Below are 21,328 nucleotides of genomic sequence, written 5' to 3' on the forward strand. Positions count from 1 at the left end.
AGTATTTTCTAGTACTTGACTCTGAAGTCGTAACTGCTTTCATTTGTTTTCAAACCAAAATATGTCCAAACATCGTCTTTAAAAGCTGCTGGCGTTGACTGTATCCTCTCATCCTCAGTCATCTCGAGGAATGTATTGTTCCTTTAGCTGCCGAGGACGTAACGACTGCTGCCCTCTAACAACCAGTAGTTTAATTGCAACACAAAAATGAACAAACGCTGTGAATTTTTGCATGTAACAAGTACATGATAAAAAAAATCTCATTATTTTATTTTATACACAATTTATAGAACTATTTATTGTGTATATATTTGCTTTTATATGTTTTAAAACCAAAATATGTCCAAAAATGAGCTTTAAAAGCTAGTGGAGTCGACTGCATCCTCTCGTCCACGGTCAATGCAGGGATCTCACAGGATTCTATTGTCCTGAAACGTAATGATGTCTGCCCAGAAGCTCAATTGCAAAACAAATGCTGTGCTGTTCAATATATATATTAGATTTAGAAACTTTTATTCCACGGTGATCTTTACGAAGATCTCACTTAAAAACTAATGATAACATGATCTGCAGGTATATTCAAGGTGCTCCAGTACACACCTTAGAAAAGTACTTTGACATTCAAACTCTTGATATCAGCACTAAGCTGCAATTTGTCGTCACATCTTCGCTAACGTACCATTAAACATGACATCATCCAGTCGCTATGATCACGTTAGCTACGCTCGCACAGACAGATGCGTTCCCACCATCTTTCTTTTTGTAAATCTGTGAAAATGAGTGACGGAGAGAGCTGGTGTCCACCACATCTTTACTTCTTTTCTTTTTTTTGTGTAGCTTCCGTGGGAAAAAAACCTCCGATTCTAGAAAAGCCAGGGTCCGGTCCCTGGGGCGCATCGCAAAACAAGAGCTAGCAAGTCCAGAGCGATTACAGCGGTATTTTTCTTCACTTAAACGCTTGTTTCTTGGCGAAGAGGAGACGAAAAAAAACGATAATGCTTTTGACCTTTTGAGGAAAAATGAGCCGAGACAGTCCATGGAATACGTTGGACCCGCCCACAAGTTCTGAGGTGACAGGATCTATTCAAATAAGTCCAACTTTATACGACAGTAAAAACCCACAGGAAGCAGGTTGAAGCAGCTCCACGTGGCCTCTGAGGGTAGAAGGAACCTCCACGTCACACTCAAACATGTCTCAGTTCAAGGAAGGGGGGATTAACTGGCAACCCAGCGGGGGGTCCAGAAAGAAAAAAGCTGGCGCAGCACTTCGGTATCAGAGGAAAAAAAAAAGTTTATTTCTCAAGTTAAATTGCGTTGAAATGCTTCCAAGTGAGCGGTGGCGTTGCTGTGAACATGGTCATTTAGGGATGGCTGTAAGTACAGCGTGGAAAAGGCTGCACAGTAGGACCACATGCATTTGTTATGTAGATCACATGCACGGAGGGCGCCGGGATGTTTGGATGGGCCTCTCGGTAGCATTCCTTCCTTCGGCTGATCTGCAGCACCTGCTCCGCTTGGCTGGGTCGGCGCTGGTGAACAACATGAACGTATGACGGCGGCGTCGCACAACACGACCACGACAAGATGGTTGTGTTGACAACTGGTAACACTTTATCAACACAAGTGCAACACATTAGCTAGTAGTGGTGTAAGACAATATATTTTTTATCTTAATGTATTATATTTATTTTTGGTTTTCCATCTTTAACTGAAGTAACTAAATAGTACTTTTGATATATGTTTCATTTGCCTTTTCCGAACAATGGCTTCGTCACTTTATCTCAAGAATCACCAAGAAAAACATTTTATTGTAATATGAATTATTTATAGAGAAGAAAACCGAGAAAATATGACAAAAAAATCCCATATTTAATCACAATAATAAGGTAAATAACCACAATTAGATTATTTTCAATTATCGTACAGCCCTACCGTCAATGAATATTTCATTTTGAATCATAGTACTTTTATGGTTTATATTTCTACAAAGTAACTCAGTTTTAAATATTTTTTTAACATGTATTTTAGTTTGTTAACTTTTGTGTTGCAATGAAACTTCCTGCTGCTAGATGGCAGCAGTCATTAAGTCCTCCGCTGGTAAAGGTACGTTTAAATCCCTCGAGATTCCAGCAATGACTGAGGACAAGAGGATACAGTCGTCTCCAGCAGCTTTAAAAACTGATGTTGGGACATATTTTGGTTTGAAAACAAATTAAATTAAATTTATACACAACAAATAGTTCTATAAAGCGTGTGTAAAATAAAATAATGAGGTTTTTTTTTCATATACTTTTAAAATGCGTTTGTTAAGTTTTGTGTTGCAATTAATCTACTGGTCGCCAAACAGCATCAGTCATTATGACCTCTGCAGCTAAAGCAATAAGGAAATCCCTCAAGATCCCAGTGATAACTGAGGACGAGAGGATACAGTGACTCAAGGAGATTTTAAAGCTGATGTTTGGACATATTTTGGTTTGAAAACAAATGAAAGCAGTTACGACTTCGTCAAGAGTCATGTGGTCTGAAAATACTACAACACCAGAGTCAAATACTCGACAATACTAAACATATATACTTGTTACTACAGTATCACATTATATCCCGATATATTGTATGTGACTCACTAACATGTTTCAAATGTTGAAGTCTTCCTCTCCAACATGCAGTAAGTTCCTCGTCATGACCATGTTTTGAACTTGTTACTTTGTAATGTCCGTCTGAAATTTCTGCGAACAAGAGGTTACGAGAGCAGAGTCCATTTTGATGTAATAACGGCTTCACTCTTCCAGCCAGCTGTAACAACGCCCCGCTTTACAATGAATCCCTTGGAGGTGGAGACCTCTGGGTGTTTTTAAAAGTAAAATAATTATTAAAAAAAAACCATTTGACTGATGATAAATTGAGTTCTTGTCTTTTGTAGTCGTCTGTAGACGTCGTGACTTGTTTCTCTGGCTCCGCCTCTGATTGACAACGCGTTACGCTCGTTCGTCCAAGAGCATATTTCTCTCCCTCGTTGCAAATGAAAACTACCTCTGTCAAGATTTGTCCTCTCCTGGTATTTTTACAACACGGCCAAACAAGGACTAGCAGGTGGAATTTACTGGGTCTCTTGCTTCTTCCCCATGACTTGCACTTCATGAACTCCCTGGAAGCAGAAACCGGAGCCAACCCTGAACTGATTAATAGTTTTTTCTCTCTCTCTCTCTCTCTTTTTTTTTTTTTTTTTTAAGAAGCATGAATTACTTGTGACCTAGAAATGAGCCGGACCTCCGACGAGGGGGCCTCATTCTCACCCGGCTCTGCTCCAAGAAGATGCAACAAAAAAAAAAAATGTCCAAACATGTGAAGTAATTTGACCGACAACTTGGCCTGCGGTAACATTATTAGTTTCCCTTTCAAGTCCTCATTAGGTTGTTGCTTCAGATCTCGCGGTCCGGGCTTGTTCGGACTCAGCGTGACACCGTCGACTCCATGAAAGGAATCACAAACGCCAGAGTTTTTCTTTAAAATACAGAGGAAAAGCGTCGGTGTGTGCGAGGGTGTGTGTCGGTGTGTTGATCTACGACGGTGTGAGTGATCGGCTGCACCAGTAAGAACACGCACCACATACTTGGCTAAAAAAAAACGCAAAGAAGGAAAGTGTCGGCTGAGGTGGAGAATGTGCCCGAGGGAACGAGAAGGGAGGGATGTGGCAGGTTCTGTGGAGGAAAGATGGTTCTGACTCTTGACCTCTTCACTCGTCTTTTCACTTTTACAATTCAAACCTTGCACACGATTACTGGTCACTGCAGGAGGATTAATTACTCTTCTGGTTTTTTTCAGAACCTTTACTAAGTATTTAAAGTAAAGTAAAGGTTCTTTGTAGTCTGGAAGGATTTCTCTCCTCTGGTCCTGAAGCGTGTTCAGGAACCATCAGTAGATTCTGATCCACAGACCTCAGAGCCCGAGCTGGGGTGTAAGTCTGGGTCAGATCACTGATGGAAGGTCTGACCATGAATAGATCTGAAAGTAAGAACCAGAATTTTAAAGTCGATCCTGAAAGAAACTGGAAGCCAGTGAAGAGTTTTAAGGATCGGAGAAATGTGAGTTCTTCTACTGGAGCGGGTTCTCTGGCTGCAGAGTTTTTGGTATGAACTGCAGGCGAGACAGATTCTTCTTCAAAATAAACTTTTACAGTAGTACAAACGAGAAGTTTAGAGATTTTTCTCAGTTGAAAGTGAGTAGACTAGTAAAGAGAAAGTTAAAAAACTTTAGAACATTTTCTGTGTCTGTTAATGGTCCCTTTTTCAATATATATTAGTTTATATTTAAGTTCTACGTTAAGTTATTTGATTAACCTTAACTTGTTTTCTTCTGTTTTGTGTGTTTGTTTTTTTTTATCGACCACAAACAAGGTGACTATGGTAAACAACAGAAAACAGGCTTTGGCACTAGAAGCACAAAAACACAAGGAATGAGAAAAAATAAACCACAAAGAGAGAAATCTTGAAGGTGCATGCAAGGGATTGACGATTACAATCTGGCGCCTGTTGCCGCAGGAGTTAATTTTCCTCGATGAGAGAGCGACGGGCGCCGTGGGATTAAACAAATTTCAAAATAAAATGGGACACTGCATGACACAGGGGTGTGTCCCAAATCATGCACTTCTGCACTTACACCTAATATTTTAAGTGCGTCCAGATGAGCACTCAATTGATGCACTCAAACGTCCAAATGAACACTTTTCACCCTCAACGTCCTCCATCTTAGTGACGTAGTTGAAGCTAAACTGAAGCTAAACTGAAGCTACGTCACTGACGACGCGTCTTCGGAGCAGATACTGATGTAAATGTCTTGAGAAAACACTCATTTTACCACAAAACGACACAACAACAGTAAAAACAAAATGAGACACAACTTTATACCTTGTTTCAATTGGAGAAAAGTACTGTCAAGTGTCGTTGATAGTGTTATTAGTGTTTAATTTGAAACAGTACCGTCGTAATTTGGTCACTTTAAGTGCACTGTCTTACCGTGTACTCTAAAGCAGTGCACTTAGAGAAGTGTACAATTTGAGACACAGCAACATTGTTCGTACCGTAGCGGTTTGTTCTAAAAAACATTGCGTAACTATTTCATAAAAACAAGTTTAATTCACTGTTGGCTACAGTTCAGGAATGCAGGAATTTAACCTTCATCAAGTCCTTGAACTCCAAAAGTCAAACACTTTTACTGTACAGAGTCGAATTCCTGGAGTGAAAAGTGAGGAAGAAGAGCTTCCAGAAGACGAGGTCAGTTGCAGGGGTTTGACTTGCTGAACGGTTTAGCTCAACACAAGTCAGGGAAAGTGAAACCTGAGCCGGTGTTTTGTGTCACTGCTGTGAATCCTGAACAGACGACTCGTTTGTAAACATTTTCTTTCCTTCTGTGTCCCAGAGAGGCTTCTTCTCGCTGCCGGAGGAGGGTCACTACTTCATCGAGCCGCTCCAGGACTCCCCGGGAGGACCCGAAGGAACTCTGGAGCCTCACGTCATCTTCCCCGGAGCTGAGAGCGGATCCCGGCGCCGGAGACGCAGCCTCGACTCCATCAGTCCTTGTGGAGTCCCAGGTCCGTGTCGAAGTCTCGAGTCGTGGAAACGTTCCTGAAGGACCTGAACGACTCACGGGTCTTCAGTCCCTGGAGAGTCGTTCAGTTCTTCTAGCAGAGGAGCAGTTGTGATGGAACAAGAGTTTTTGGCGCTCAGCTGTTGCCCCGGGGAGCTGGGTTTTTATCAAGAGATTGTTGTTTTAATTGAAGCGGTGAAGGATGTGTGGAAACACGATCTGTGGTTCAACCAAATATCTTTGAAAGGTTAAAATGATTTTTTGTTGCAGTGACATTTAAGAAGAATAAGAAAAGAGAAAGAAATCATACCTTTATCTCATTCTCCCATCAATCAAATTCACGTCTTTATCTTCATCAATTTTACAATTGAACAGCTTCACATCCATCCATCCATTAATTCTTCCATCAACACATCCATCCATCCTTACACCACTCATTACATCATCCATCTACCAATCTATCCATTCCTCCATCTATTCCAACCATCCATCCGTCCAATCATTTATTCATTTATTCATCCATCCATCCATCCATCCATCCATCCATCCATCCATCCATCCATCCATCCATCCATCCATCCATCCATCCATCCATCCATCCATCCATCCATCCATCCATCCATCCATCCATCCATCCATCCATCCATCCATCCATCCATCCATCCATCCATCCATCCATCCATCCATCATCCACAGATCATCTATCTATCCATTCATCTGTATTTTATTTTATTTGTCCATCCAACCATCCATCTATTCTTTTGTCCATCCTTCCATTCATCCATCATCCACCGATTCATTCATTCAATCATCCATCTCTTCACCCGACCATCCAGCTCCCATCCATCCATGTATTTGTCCATCCATACATCTATCCAACCATTAATTCATCCATTCATCCAACCATCCAGCTCCCATCATCCAACTGTCCATCCACTCATTCATCCATCCCTCCCTCCATCTATCCAACCATCCAGCTCCCATCATCCAACTGTCTGTCCATCCTTAAACAAATCCATCCATCCATCCATCCATCCATCCATCCATCCATCCATCCATCCATCCATCCATCCATTTATCTATCCAATCATCCATCCATACGTGCATCTATGCAGACATTCATCTACCATCCATCCATCCATCTATCTATCCAATCATCCATCCATTTGTGCATCTTTGCAGACATTCATCTACCATCCATCCATCCATCCATCTATCCAATCATCCATCCATTTGTGCATCTATGCAGACATTCATCTACCATCCATCCATCCATCTATCCAATCATCCATCCATTTGTGCATCTATGCAGACATTCATCTACCGTCCATCCATCCATCCATCCATCCATCCATCCATCCATCCATCCATCTATCTATCCAATCATCCATCCATTATTTGTGCATCTTTGCAGACATTCATCTACCAACCATCCATCCATCCATCTGATCATCCATACCCTCCAGCCACCTATCAATCCATCCATCTAATATTTTATCCATCAATCTATCCTTCCAATCAATGTCTATCTTTCCATCCATCAATCCATCCATCTAATAATATATCCATCAATCTATCCTTCCAATCTATGTCTATCTTTCCATCCATCAATCCATCCATCTAATAATATATCCATCAATCTATCCTTCCAATCAATGTCTATCTTTCCATCCATCAATCCATTCATCTAATAATATATCCATCAATCTATCCTTCCAATCTATGTCTATCTTTCCTTCCATCAATCAATCCATCCATCTAATAATATATCCATCAATCTATCCTTCCAATCTACGTCTGTCTGTCCATCAGAACATCCTAAAAGTTAATCTGTTCATTCTATAACTATTAAATCTGAGACTTTGATCATTTGTTTCCTCCTTGTAATGATTTAAAGTCTTGTTCTTCACTCACGTCTCTCACACACACACACACTCACACACACACACACCCCCACACACACACACACACACACACACATTGCACATCATTGCTCAAGAGTCTACGAACACGTACAGACAAACGACTGATTCTTTTCATTGACATTTTACACCTGAAGTCAAGACGAGTCACGACTCGCCTCCACTTCAAGCACCTGTCCGTCTTCCAGATCTGGACCGGGTCCGGTCGGAGAGCGAGCGAGAGGATTGGGAGAGGACGCAGCAGGAGGAGAGGTCACGACCTCGAGGTCGGCGCTCGGTCAGCAGGGAGCGCTGGGTGGAGACCATGGTGGTGGCCGACTCCAAACTCATCGAGTATCACGGCGGCGACAACGTGGAGTCCTACATCTTCACCCTCATGAACATGGTGGGTCTCCAGGGTCAGGACCACGACCAGGGGTCTCAACCTCTCGTCCGCAGGTGGCGGGGATCTTCCACGACGCCAGCATCGGGAACGCCATCCACGTCATCCTGGTGCATCTGATCCTGCTGCAGGGAGAGGAAGTGAGTCAAAGTTCTTGAATAAAAGTGGAGATGAAGAAAGTGAAGAATATCAAGGTCATAACGTGAGAGAACATTATAGATGCGACCAGGGAAACTTCATGAGGTCATTTAACTGTTAATGAAGGAATATCTTCACAAGTATTACATTAAACTAATAAAAACATTAAACTAATAATTACAAGACGGCGCCAGGAATGACACAATCTCCACTTTCATTCACTGTTGATGGTTCTTGATCTATTTCACTTTATTTCATTTCTATCTTATTTCCATTTTATATCCTGTAATAATTATTACAATTTATTGTTAATATACTTGGTCAAAAGAGCTTTTTATTATTCTATTATTTGTATTATTTACAAGTGTATTTACCAAAAATATAAATATATATATATATGCAATAATCCTTGTTTTAATTGACAATAAATTGACTTCTGGGACTTGATTTGATCATATTGTCTCTCAAAATAAGTTCAATTTGAGAAAATAAAAACATTTTTTGACAATTGTTCTTTTACCAACATGCTCACTATATTAATAGGAAATCTTCACATGATTTAAATTAAATATGTAATCAAACTACAGCATCAATTTATTAATTAATTACCTGTATTTGTTTAATCTTATGCATTTACAAGCATGTAACGTTGATTTGTTTCTGGTTTGTGTGCATTAATATACACACACACATACTATATATACACACTCTCACACACACACAGACACACACATATATATCTATATATACATTAAAAAAGAATTATAAGAAGGATAAATAATGTATAATGTGGTTTCCAACATTTAAAACCACCCAAAAAGATATGCATGTATTTAATCCTTATTTTAATTCCAAATCTCTTACTCTCACCTTATACTGTTGTCCTTTAAAATTAATCTCATTTGAGAAAAAAAACATTTTTACCACCATTTGAACGATTCACGTTTAATATTTCATATGCATTTTAAAATATTTTATTAAAATAATAGACACACAAACATAATATATATATAAAAGTAATTATTTATTCTAATATTAAATATTGTACAATGCGGCTTCAAACTACGTATTCCAAACTCCACCAGAAGGGGGCAGCCTTGCGGTGTCATCCTTTGACAATCAATGTTTTAGTTTTTTCTTCTACTAAAACTGAATCACAAGTTGAACTTCCCTCGTTACTCTGTCGTCCACAGAAAGGTCTGAAGATCGTCCATCACGCCGACACCACACTGTCCAGTTTCTGTGCGTGGCAGAAGAACCTGAACCCCCAGAGCGACTCCCACCCGGCGCACCACGACGTGGCCGTGCTGGTCACCAGGCGAGTCGACCCCTGGAGGTCAAAGGTTGATCCATGATCTCTAAAGGTTCCCGTGCTCTCCAGGAAGGACATCTGTGCCGGCAAGAACGCCCCGTGTGAGACCCTGGGTCTCTCTCATCTGTCGGGCATGTGTCAGCCTCACCGCAGCTGCAACATCAACGAGGATTCAGGCCTTCCTGTGGCCTTCACCATCGCTCACGAGATGGGACACAGGTGGGTTTCTGATACGGTGGCCACACTGGGACAATAATTAATTAATTAAAAAGGATGAGAAAAAGAGTCGTATTTGTCACACAGCGGGATCCAAGACTAGTATGTTCGGATGAGTTTCAAATGTGAAAACTAACAAAATATACAATAATACATAATTTCTATTTTGAAAAATTGGAATTAGGTTTTTTTTTTCTAATTATTTAATTGAATAATTTACATATAGTAAAAGTTGAATTTGATTTTTTTCTAATTATTTTATTTCATCATTTCTATATTAAAAAAGTTTAATTTGATTTTTTCCAATTATTTAATTTTATATTTTATATATCAAAAGTTGAATTTCATTTTTTCTAATTATTTAATTTTATAATTTATATATCAAAAGTTGAATTTCATTTTTTCTAATTATTTAATTTTATAATTTATACATCAAAAGTTGAATTTCATTTTTCTAATTAATTAATATAACAATTTCTATATTGAAAAAGTTGAATTTTATTTTATTTTAATTATTTAATTTTATAATTTCTATATTGAAAAGTTGAATTTCATTTTTTCTAATTATTTAATTTTATAATTTATATATCAAAAGTTGAATTTCATTTTTCTAATTAATTAATATAACAATTTCTATATTGAAAAAGTTGAATTTGATTTTATTTTAATTATTTAATTTTATAATTTCTATATTGAAAAGTTGAATTTGATTTTTTCCAATTATTTAATTTAATAATTTATATATTAAAAAGTTGAATTTAATTGTTTCTAATTATTTAATTTACATTTTGTCTGTATTGAAAAAGTTGAATCCATCCATATATATCACTTGAGTTCATAGGTTCATATAAGATATTTTATAAGTTAAAATAACGCTTGAAAAATGGTCAAAATTCTCGGTGAAAACACAGAAAAAGAAAATAATTAAACAAGAAAAAACAAAATCAAACTTCTCAAAGACAGAAGAATCTACACTTTGAAAAAGCATAAAAGAACAAAAGTATAATGAACCTGTTTATGTTTATTCGTGAAAATAGTTTCTGGACATAAAATAAGTTTGCATGTGTTTTGTATCTCGTGTCAAACACGTTTGGAGTGATTTGTTTGACGCTCAAGATGTTTCGTTGCAGCTTTGGAATCCATCACGACGGCCAAGGAAACGACTGCGAGCTGGAAGGACGACATCCGTTCATCATGTCCAGACAACTGATGTACGACAGCTCGCCGCTCACCTGGTCCACCTGCTCCAAGGACTACATCACGCGCTTCCTGGAGTGAGAACCACCATCACTAACTTACCTGTCACTCAAACACACTCCAGACATACTTGACCTTTCTTGACCTCCAGAGAGTAGAATATTGACTGTAATAATAACAATAATTTAAATCATTTAAGTTAAAGAAATATCTAATAAAAGCAATTTTCTTTAAATAAATCAATAAATAAAATAGATCATGAAATATTATTAAAAATATGTCAAAAAATGAAGGATAATTACAAACAAATGTATGTATTAACAAAATATATATAATGACATAATAAACAAAAATGATGAAAATAGTAAATAAAAAATGTGAACCTCAATACTTACTATACTACGTATACTACTACTTATAATACTAGTAATAATAATATTTAATCAAAAATATACGTAATGAAATCTATTATCTGTAGCTCAATATACAGCAAATATATAGTAAACCAAAAATGATGACAATAATACATTAAATAAAATATTGTGAAAAAAAAAATTAAATACCAAAAAACGGTAATAAAAACGTATTATTATATATTAAAAATAGGTAAAATAAGTCATTTAACATTTACAATACATTAGTATTTAAAAATATATCTATAACAAATGAACTACACTGAAAACAAATATGTGCAATACTTTATAAATAACATTATATAATGAATATAAAGCATTTTAAAAAAGGTACAATAAATAATGAAAAAAATAATATTGATTAATTTAAGTAAAGAAAATCAAACGGATATAAATGGATAAAAAAAAGAAGTGCAACAAATCATGAAAGTTTTTGTTAACGTCCTTAACAAATGAGGTATACTATTTATTATATTATTATACTATATATATAGTATAAGTATAAGTATACTGATAATATAGTAACAACAACATCCTTTCGCCTTGTTAATAAAATGATGTCATGAATCCAGAAAATAAATAAAAGGTAATTTAAATGGATTAATAAAAGTAAAATATCATGAAAGATAATGTTTATATAAAAATTAAGTATATATAGTTTTTGTTAGTGTATATATATTTTTTTACTATATATATGTAATATATATATATATATATATATATATATATATATATATATATATATTATTAGATTTTAAGTGAATAAACCATAATACATAACTCAACCAAGACGTCACAGTATCATTAGGACTTTAAAAAAGAGCTGAGCCAAAAGACAAACTCTCTGAAAGAGCCTCGACTCATGTGTGAAGAGAAATGTTGTTTGAAAGTTGATGCTCTTATTTTGAAATAGACAGTAGAGTCTCTTGTTGTGACTCACGGGATCCGTGTGTCTTCAGTCGAGGCTGGGGCTTCTGTCTGGACGACCGTCCCTCCAAGAGGGACCTGAGCACCCCTCTGGCCCACCTGGGTCTGCGCTACACCACCCAGCACCAGTGCCAGCTGCAGTACGGACCCGACGCCACCGTCTGCACGGAGGTGGACGTGAGTCTGACCCTCGACACTGACCCCTAGTGGCCGCTCCCATGGTTTCTCGTGTCCCAGCAGAACGTCTGCCAGATCCTCTGGTGCTCCATCAACGGATCCTGTCGCTCCAAACTGGACTCGCCCATCGACGGGACCCGCTGTGGTCACGAGAAGGTGGGCTGGTGTTCGTCCTCGTGGATCAGTGTGTGACGTTTGTGTGTGTTAGTGGTGTATCTCCTGTGATGTTTGTGTGTGTTAGTGGTGCATCTCCTGTGACGTTTGTGTGTGTTAGTGGTGCATCTCCTGTGATGTTTGTGTGTGTTAGTGGTGCATCTCCTGTGACGTTTGTGTGTGTTAGTGGTGCATCTCCTGTGACGTTTGTGTGTGTTAGTGGTGCATCTCCTGTGACGTTTGTGTGTGTTAGTGGTGCATCTCCTGTGATGTTTGTGTGTGTTAGTGGTGCATCTCCTGTGACGTTTGTGTGTGTTAGTGGTGCATCTCCTGTGATGTTTGTGTGTGTTAGTGGTGCATCTCCTGTGATGTTTGTGTGTGTTAGTGGTGCATCTCCTGTGATGTTTGTGTGTGTTAGTGGTGCATCTCCTGTGACGTTTGTGTGTGTTAGTGGTGCATCTCCTGTGATGTTTGTGTGTGTTAGTGGTGCATCTCCTGTGATGTGTGTGTGTGTTAGTGGTGCATCTCCTGTGACGTTTGTGTGTGTTAGTGGTGCATCTCCTGTGACGTTTGTGTGTGTTAGTGGTGCATCTCCTGTGACGTTTGTGTGTGTTAGTGGTGCATCTCCTGTGATGTTTGTGTGCGTTAGTGGTGCATCTCCTGTGATGTTTGTGTGTGTTAGTGGTGCATCTCCTGTGATGTTTGTGTGTGTTAGTGGTGTATCTCCTGTGATGTTTGTGTGTGTTAGTGGTGCATCTCCTGTGACGTTTGTGTGTGTTAGTGGTGCATCTCCTGTGATGTTTGTGTGTGTTAGTGGTGCATCTCCTGTGATGTGTGTGTGTGTTAGTGGTGCATCTCCTGTGACGTTTGTGTGTGTTAGTGGTGCATCTCCTGTGACGTTTGTGTGTGTTAGTGGTGCATCTCCTGTGACGTTTGTGTGTGTTAGTGGTGCATCTCCTGTGATGTTTGTGTGCGTTAGTGGTGCATCTCCTGTGATGTTTGTGTGTGTTAGTGGTGCATCTCCTGTGATGTTTGTGTGTGTTAGTGGTGCATCTCCTGTGATGTGTGTGTGTGTTAGTGGTGCATCTCCTGTGACGTTTGTGTGTGTTAGTGGTGCATCTCCTGTGATGTTTGTGTGTGTTAGTGGTGCATCTCCTGTGATGTTTGTGTGTGTTAGTGGTGCATCTCCTGTGATGTTTGTGTGTGTTAGTGGTGCATCTCCTGTGATGTTTGTGTGTGTTAGTGGTGCATCTCCTGTGATGTTTGTGTGTGTTAGTGGTGCATCTCCTGTGATGTTTGTGTGTGTTAGTGGTGCATCTCCTGTGATGTTTGTGTGTGTTAGTGGTGCATCTCCGGAGAGTGTGTGATCGTCGGGAAACTCCCGGAGACGGTGAACGGAGGCTGGGGTCCCTGGAACTCCTGGTCCTTCTGCTCCAGGACCTGCGGCGCCGGAGTCCAGTCGGCGGACAGAGAGTGTAACAACCCCAAGTGAGGTTTAATGATTTATTCATTTATTTGAATTTTGAATTAATTTCTTTATTTTAAATGATTTAATTGAATAATGTGTATTTTTTTTTTTATATTTTCAAATTGAATTATATTTTATTTACACATAGATTTTTATATTTTTAATCTAGTAATTAAAAAACAAGTTTTCTAAAATTCAATATTTTTTCATTTGTTGCCTTTTAAATTCAATAATCAATAATAGAAATGTTGGTATAAAAGTGACACCGGATCTAAACTGAACTGAGCTTGTTCATTGGTGCATCTACATCGTCACATGATCGCTTCGGCGTCACATGATTGGCTGTTGGATCAAGTGGCTCAGTGCTCTATAACTTTTGTCTACCAACATATTGAATTTAAAAAAGATTGATTTTAAAACTTTTTTTTCTAGTTATTGGAATTACAATATCAAACTCTATGTGTTAAAAAAAAAATGTAGTTGATTTTGAAAATATCCTGATTTTTTTTATTAATTAAAAATAATAATAATAATAATAATAATTCAACCTTGCAATGTTGAAATTTAAATTGAATTATATAAATAAAAATAATTGAATTATTTAATAAAAACTAATTAAATCTTTTAATATAACAAATAATGAATTACATTTTTTACTCACTATTTTTATATTATTGAAATACTAAAAATTAAATATTGAATCCTAGTAAACTACCACAGGAGACAGTGAATACATTTATTTTGTATTTGTGTTTCAAACTTTTAATTTACAGGCAAAATAAAATATTTAAAATTGAACCAAAAGAAAATTTTTGGTGGTCTAGTTTCAAAGTAAAATATTCAATCAATGATAGGAATGTTTATCGTCAAAACTACAACAAAGGATTTTTTGTTGCATTGACCATATAGAATAAAATAAATATGAATAAAATCTAATTCAATAACATAAAAAAGAGACATTTAAAGTGTATATATATAAAAGTGTGGGCTGCAGTTAGCTAGCAATGCTACTGTTAAATCCACCAATGCAAGTCGTGTTTATTCCAGATACAGAAAAAGAGATTACAAATATTTACTATACAAATCTGACTTTAAATATTCTTTAAAACAGTATTTCCAACATTAAGCGCACAACCAATTTTGGCGGGAAAATAAACACTAAATCACTACATTTAGCATAGGAAGCTAAACATGGCTAAACACGTAATAATCATCATATTTGACTTGTAAATTAAACCAATTGAACTGTGGTTCCTGTTTGCAGGAGTCTTTGAACGCATCATGTATGTTTTACAGATAATTATTGTCTTTTTAAAGTGTTTCTGCTCATAATATTGTTTACAAATGGATGTTGGTTATGTTACTGGTAGTCGACGATACAGAAAGTTAGTTCGGTTTGAGCAAAAACATTTGGGGGTTTGAAGACTGAGACGCTAGCTAGCCGTTAGCTTAGCAAACGTGGACGAAACATGGAGCGACTAATTCTTTATTTTCCTTCTGTCCGTCAGACCGGAGTTCGGGGGGAAGTACTGCACGGGCGAGAGGAAGCGTTATCGCACCTGCAACACCAGGAAGTGTGTGAACGAGTCTCCGACCTTCAGGGAGATGCAGTGCAGCGAGTTCGACACGGTTCCGTATCAGAACATGCTGCACACCTGGATCCCTGTTTCCAACCCACGTAAGACATGCACTCTACTTGACAGCCACTAGAGGGCGGTGTTTATAACATATTGTGTTTTCTTTAACCTTATCATCACGAAAGTATCCTAAGTGCCATCAGAATATTGATATAATCAATATTTTTATTGAAAGATTGTTATCAAGCACTTCATTTTCTAATTATTGAATTAAATAATTGTTATATTGAAAGGTCGAATACGTTTTTTTTAAATAATGGAATTTAAAATGTGGAATATTTGAATTTATTTTAACATGATTTTACACTTAAAAGTTTGATGTTATTGTATTTTTAAATTCTACTATTTTGGTATATTCTGGTGCTAGTATTGTTCTATTATGTTTTAATTTAACAACGAATAAATATAATTTAATTTAGAAATGATATGTGTATATATATATATATATATATATATATATATATATATATATATATATATAAATATATATATATATATATATATATAAATATATATCTCAATTATTGGAACAAGATTATCGAACTATATATTACCTCTTTTTTTTAATACTCACTTATTAAATTTAAAACCAATTCAACGTTTCAACATAGAAATTATTGAACAAAATTATTAATAAAAGTGTGTTTATGATTAAAAAAAACATTTAAATTAAACAATAAAACAATTACAACCATTTTAAATTCAACCATTTTATATTCTTATGACACTGATATATTTCCATGAATCCATCTCAGTTTATATTGTTAACTTGAACAAATATTTTAGATTAAAGTACATTTAATTTACATTGATATTTACATTAAATGAAGTGACAACATGTACGACTCACACGAGCCTCCATTTTGTTTCCCCGCCAGTGAACCCGTGTGAGCTCCACTGTCGACCCGTCAACGAGTTCTTCTCGGAGAAGATGCTGGAGACGGTGTCGGACGGAACCCCCTGCTTCATGAACAACAACTCCAGGAACGTGTGTGTGAACGGAGTGTGTAAGGTAGTGTGTCCGAGTGTAGTCGTTGTGTTGTTGGTTGTGTAGCAGTGTTGATGTGTGTGTCCACAGGAGGTGGGCTGTGACTGGGGCATCGACTCCAACGCCGTGGACGACCGCTGTGGAGTTTGTCTGGGAGACGGAAACAGCTGCCAGATGATCTACAAGACCTTCGACCATCAGGAGGGTTTTGGTGAGTTTTTACCGTATTGATCTATGAGGCGCATTAACTTTGTTGTTGACGCTTTGCAGTATTACTATGCAAGGATTCGTAGTATTCGTAGTAGGCTCCTGACTACAAAGCATTGTGAAGTAATACTTCATCACCTCGATAAGTAATACTACGCTGCCTTATGGAGTAATACTAATCCGCCTCACAGAGTAATACTCTGCTGCAGGGGTCGGGAACCTTTTTGACTCAGAGAGCCATGAAAGCAAAATATTTGGAAATTTATTTCAGTGAGAGCCATATAAATAATATTCAGATGTAAGAATCTGTGCTTGACACGAATTCAAGCCCTTTTCCTTTGTTCATCAAAATCAACAAAGAATTCAGAGGGGTTCATCCCTTTCCATGCCTCCATTTCAATATGTCCATCATATTTAAATGAAGCACAAGACTAAAATTTCTCCATTTCTGTGATCATGAAAAAACAAATGAAAACATGAATTCAAACTAACAGTTTATATTTGTTAATTTTAAACATGTCTGATATGAATCACACAAGTGGATTAATTAAATGATGTAAAACTTCACATCATCATCGCTTTGTCTGATCGTCTCTGACGTCATTAGAATGTGTTTCACCTGCACCTGTTTAACGTGTTTGTGTTTCTGCGTATTCTTATTACATTCGTGAGATAAAGGTAATTTACAAATAGTCATCATGTGATGTTGTATTAATGCAAGTGTGTTTTAAGAACCGCGATCACAAAAGGAAAACCAGCATTTATTGCGCTTTCATTGAAACCTGCAGCTTAACTTTGATGGACCTGACGTCATGTTTCTGTGACTCTCGTAGAGAAGAACCTGAAGCGATCAAACGCACATTATTTGGTTCGATATATTATTTAAAAAAAACAAGCTTATAATTCTATATCGTTTTTCTGAATTGCATAAAATGACGTTTTGCTCTTTTTATTCTCGATTCATATGATATTTTCCGTGCGTTCAGTGGAAGAGGCAGGAGCTCTGATTGGCTGCTGTGCATGTCAATCAAATTTTCAACCAATCGGCACAATAACCATTTGATTGACATGCACAGCAGCCAATCAGAGCTCTCTTTACTATTTTCTTATATCATATTTTATTAAATCACGCGATCTACTCGCAACAGCTTCGGTCGATCGCGATCGACGTATTGTCCACCCCTGAAACAAGTGATAATATTTTATGTTTTATCTGAAAAGCCGAAATCTGCGAGCCAGATGCAATCATCAAAAGAGCCACACCTGGCTCGCGAGCCATAGGTTCCCGACCCCTGCTCTACTGCCTTGGGGAGTACTACTATGCTGCCTTGCTTAGTAATAATACGCTGCCTTGCCTAGTAATAATATGCTGCCTTGGTGAGTAATAATACACTGCCTTGCTTAGTAATTATATGCTGCCTCAGGGAGTAATAATACGCTGCCTTGCTAATTAATACTACACTGCCTCATGGAGTAATACTACTCTGCTTCACGGAGTAAGACTTTGCTTACTTGCTAAGTTATACTACACTCCCTTGCTAAGTAATACTATGCTGCCTCATGGAGTAATACTTCTCTGCTCGTGGAGTAATGCTGCACTTCCTCGTTCAGTAATACTTCGCTGCCCGTGGAGTAATACTACCCTTCCTCGTGGCGTAATCCTACGCTTCCTCACAGAGTAATACTATGCTTCCTCGTGGAGTAATACCATGCTGGCCCGTGGAGTAGTACTACGTCGACTGACTAAGTAGTACTACAGTGTCTCATGGACTAATACTATAGCGCCTTACTTAATAATACCAAGCTGCCTCGTAGAGTAATACTACGATGCCTCATGGAGTAATACTACGGCTCCGCTTGAAACAAATAGTGTGGCGCCTTGCTAAGTAATACTACGATGCCTCATAGAGTATACCACGGCGTAGTAGTAATACTGAGTAATACTAAGGCACCTTGCAAAGTAATATTACATTCATGGAATAATAGATCTTTATGGAGTAATACTGCAGAGTCTCAAGGAGCTATACTACAAAGTCTTGCAGAGAAATACTACACAGTCTCGCAAAATCTTATCTTACGGCGCCTTGCGGGGTATAACTAAGTAGTCTATCACAGTAATACTACGGAGTCTCGCGTAGATATACAAAGCCTCGTTGCGTGTCTCATAGTTTACCAAAGTCGTACATTTTGACAGACTTCTGAACACTGTGTATCACATCAAATGGGCTCGAGGTCATTAATTATAATTAGAGATAAAACAAATAAATTATAAATGCAGTTGATTTTGAAAAAGGATTTAAACTGAACCTCATAGTCTGAAGAATACGGTCCATAAAACGCTCAACAACATCCCTAATATTTAGTGAGGCTTTCTTAAAAATACAAAAACCTATTAGTAATAAATTCACTCTCAGACTCTCTAAACACACTCTCTCTCTCTTTTAATCTCACTCCCTCTCAGTGAACTCATCGCTACAGGAAGTGGCTTTGATCTGTAACTCTTGATTCTGGGAACTCTCTGGGGGGCGGTCGGGAATTTTAATGAGTCACGTTTGCCCCCATAGATGTGTGTGTGTGATCTGGTGATGAGTCACTTCCAATGCGACAACCTCACAGGTTGAAGGTTCGATTCCCGACCGACAACATTTGTGCGGTCGTCGCCAAGTTCTGCACACTCTGGTTTCCTCCCGCGGTCCATGAAACACACAACGAGTCGCCTACTAGTTAGCTTGACTCGACTTTATTCCACTAGTCCACCAGGGGGCAGCACTTTCATTCGCACGTCAGAGTTCAGTGTTTTTTGTCTGTAACTGTAACACAACAACAGTCCAGGACGACACAACTTGTAGGTGGAAGTTCACGGCAGGACAATTAGCACGAAACGCCTTCTTTTTTTTCCCCGCTTGTTGTGTTGCGGTCGCCATGGCAGCCGCCCGCTCCTCACTGTGCAGCTGTCGCTCCCGCCGTTGCGTCTTAATTTGTGCGTCTGTTTCTGGGGCGCGTGTGCGACCCCCGAAAATGTTGTGTGTACGAGTGCGCACGAGTCGGGGGCCAGATGTGCGGAGACTTCAAAACGACGCTCTCGGGCACAGACACACAATCGCACACCTTTGCATAAACATCATTAAAGTGCACCCCCCCCATCATACACACACAATAAAACGCCGAGACGGGGCAGTGCCCCCCCACGCCGCACACACACACACACACACACACACACACACACACACACACACACACACACACACACACACACCGCTATTAAAGATCAGAGAGAACCTGTGGTGGTCTGGATGTGAGCAGCCATGGTGGGCCGTCTAGTGACCCCCCCCCCCCACCTGACTCCCGCAGGGTACATGGATGTGGGTGTGATCCCCGAGGGGGCGCGGGACATCCTGGTGATGGAGTCGGAGGAGGCCGGGAACTTCCTGGCCCTGAGGAGGCCGGAGACCCAGGACTACTTCCTGAACGGGAACTTCATCATCCAGTGGAACGGCGAGTACGAGGCGGGCGGGACCACCTTCTACTACGAGCGCGAGGGGAACATGGAGAACCTCACCGCCCCCGGACCCACCAGAGAGCCCGTCGTGCTCCAGGTACCGTTACGCCGTCGATTATCAAGCCACTGTCTTGGGCGCCCCCTGCAGTTCAGGAGGGTTATTATTGAAATCCATTTAAAAGGTTTTGGGTTCGATTCCCAGTTGCAGGATCACGTAAGGGTCTAAGAAACCGGCGCCTTTCGTGACTCGTCCATCTAATGAGCTTTTGAAAATATAAAAATCTACTTTCATCATGTTTCAGTGGGGATTTTTTAACTGAAACTACGATGGAATATATTCTGTATTACCTAAAATATTTAGTCTAAATTGTGCCTTTTATATGAGACAATATGTTTGAAATTAAATAAAATAAAATACATTCAAAGATACAGTTTATTTCAGTCTCTTGGTTTTAAATCCTACTCCAAAGCTCAATAATAAATCAGTGCAATGTGAATATTGATTGGTTTAATTTAACGTTTTTTATTGAAATGCTGTTTTTTTAAAGCAGTTCGATTTTTTTTAAATAATAGAATTCAACAGTTTATATATTAAAATGTTATATTTGACAATTAAAAATGAATGAATTTCTTTTTAAACATAGAGTTTGATATTTTAATTCCAATAGTTAAAAAATAAATGCACACAATTCTATATATTTGTACTTAAAAGTGTCACCAGTCACTACAGAAATAGAGCTACTCGAATTTTCAGCTAATCGTACGACTCGCAGGCGATCACGTGACGACAAACGCGATAGGTCGCTTTTGGTACTTTTTTTTGTATTGAATTTTAAATTTTAAATTTTATTTATTATTGAAATGAGAATATCAGACTCTGTTTAAAATAAAATTAATTAATTTCGAAAATATTAAAAGGTTTTATTAAAAAAACACTTAAAAATCTCAATAAATAAAGGACACTAAATACTAAATATACTAACATAATTTTGTCAGTTTTTTGTTAACCCTTGTGTTATCTCAGGGTCAAAGTGACCGGAAGGCTTAAAAACAAATGTGTTTGTTGTATCCCTTTTTTTATCTCAGGGTCAAACTGACCCGAACGAAGG

The 21,328-nt window shown here is 38.2% G+C and overlaps 1 protein-coding gene across 3 annotated transcripts in view; it reads left to right on the plus strand.

Annotated features, from left to right (window-relative positions):
• Positions 1-21,328, plus strand: part of LOC148087438 (A disintegrin and metalloproteinase with thrombospondin motifs 12-like) — a 39,577-nt gene that overhangs the window by 9,188 nt on the left and 9,061 nt on the right. For 2 of the 3 annotated variants that reach the window (XR_015710823.1, XM_087788051.1), the window contains exons 3-15: positions 5,416-5,587; positions 7,694-7,890; positions 7,944-8,027; positions 9,219-9,347; positions 9,411-9,556; positions 10,684-10,827; positions 12,123-12,267; positions 12,328-12,423; positions 13,763-13,908; positions 15,397-15,566; positions 16,404-16,537; positions 16,604-16,724; positions 20,072-20,316. Coding sequence is in view for 2 of the 3 variants with exons in the window: in XM_087788051.1 (XP_087644177.1) it covers positions 5,416-5,587; positions 7,694-7,890; positions 7,944-8,027; positions 9,219-9,347; positions 9,411-9,556; positions 10,684-10,827; positions 12,123-12,267; positions 12,328-12,423; positions 13,763-13,908; positions 15,397-15,566; positions 16,404-16,537; positions 16,604-16,724; positions 20,072-20,316 (1,929 nt within the window). In the remaining variant the exon portion in view is untranslated. The remainder of the gene's footprint in view (positions 1-5,415; positions 5,588-7,693; positions 7,891-7,943; positions 8,028-9,218; positions 9,348-9,410; positions 9,557-10,683; positions 10,828-12,122; positions 12,268-12,327; positions 12,424-13,762; positions 13,909-15,396; positions 15,567-16,403; positions 16,538-16,603; positions 16,725-20,071; positions 20,317-21,328) is intronic. The other variant, XM_087788052.1, reaches the window with a different exon arrangement.

This window comes from Callionymus lyra, chromosome 1, assembly GCF_982586985.1.
Source record: "Callionymus lyra chromosome 1, fCalLyr1.hap1.1, whole genome shotgun sequence".
NCBI classification, from domain to species: domain Eukaryota; kingdom Metazoa; phylum Chordata; class Actinopteri; order Syngnathiformes; family Callionymidae; genus Callionymus; species Callionymus lyra.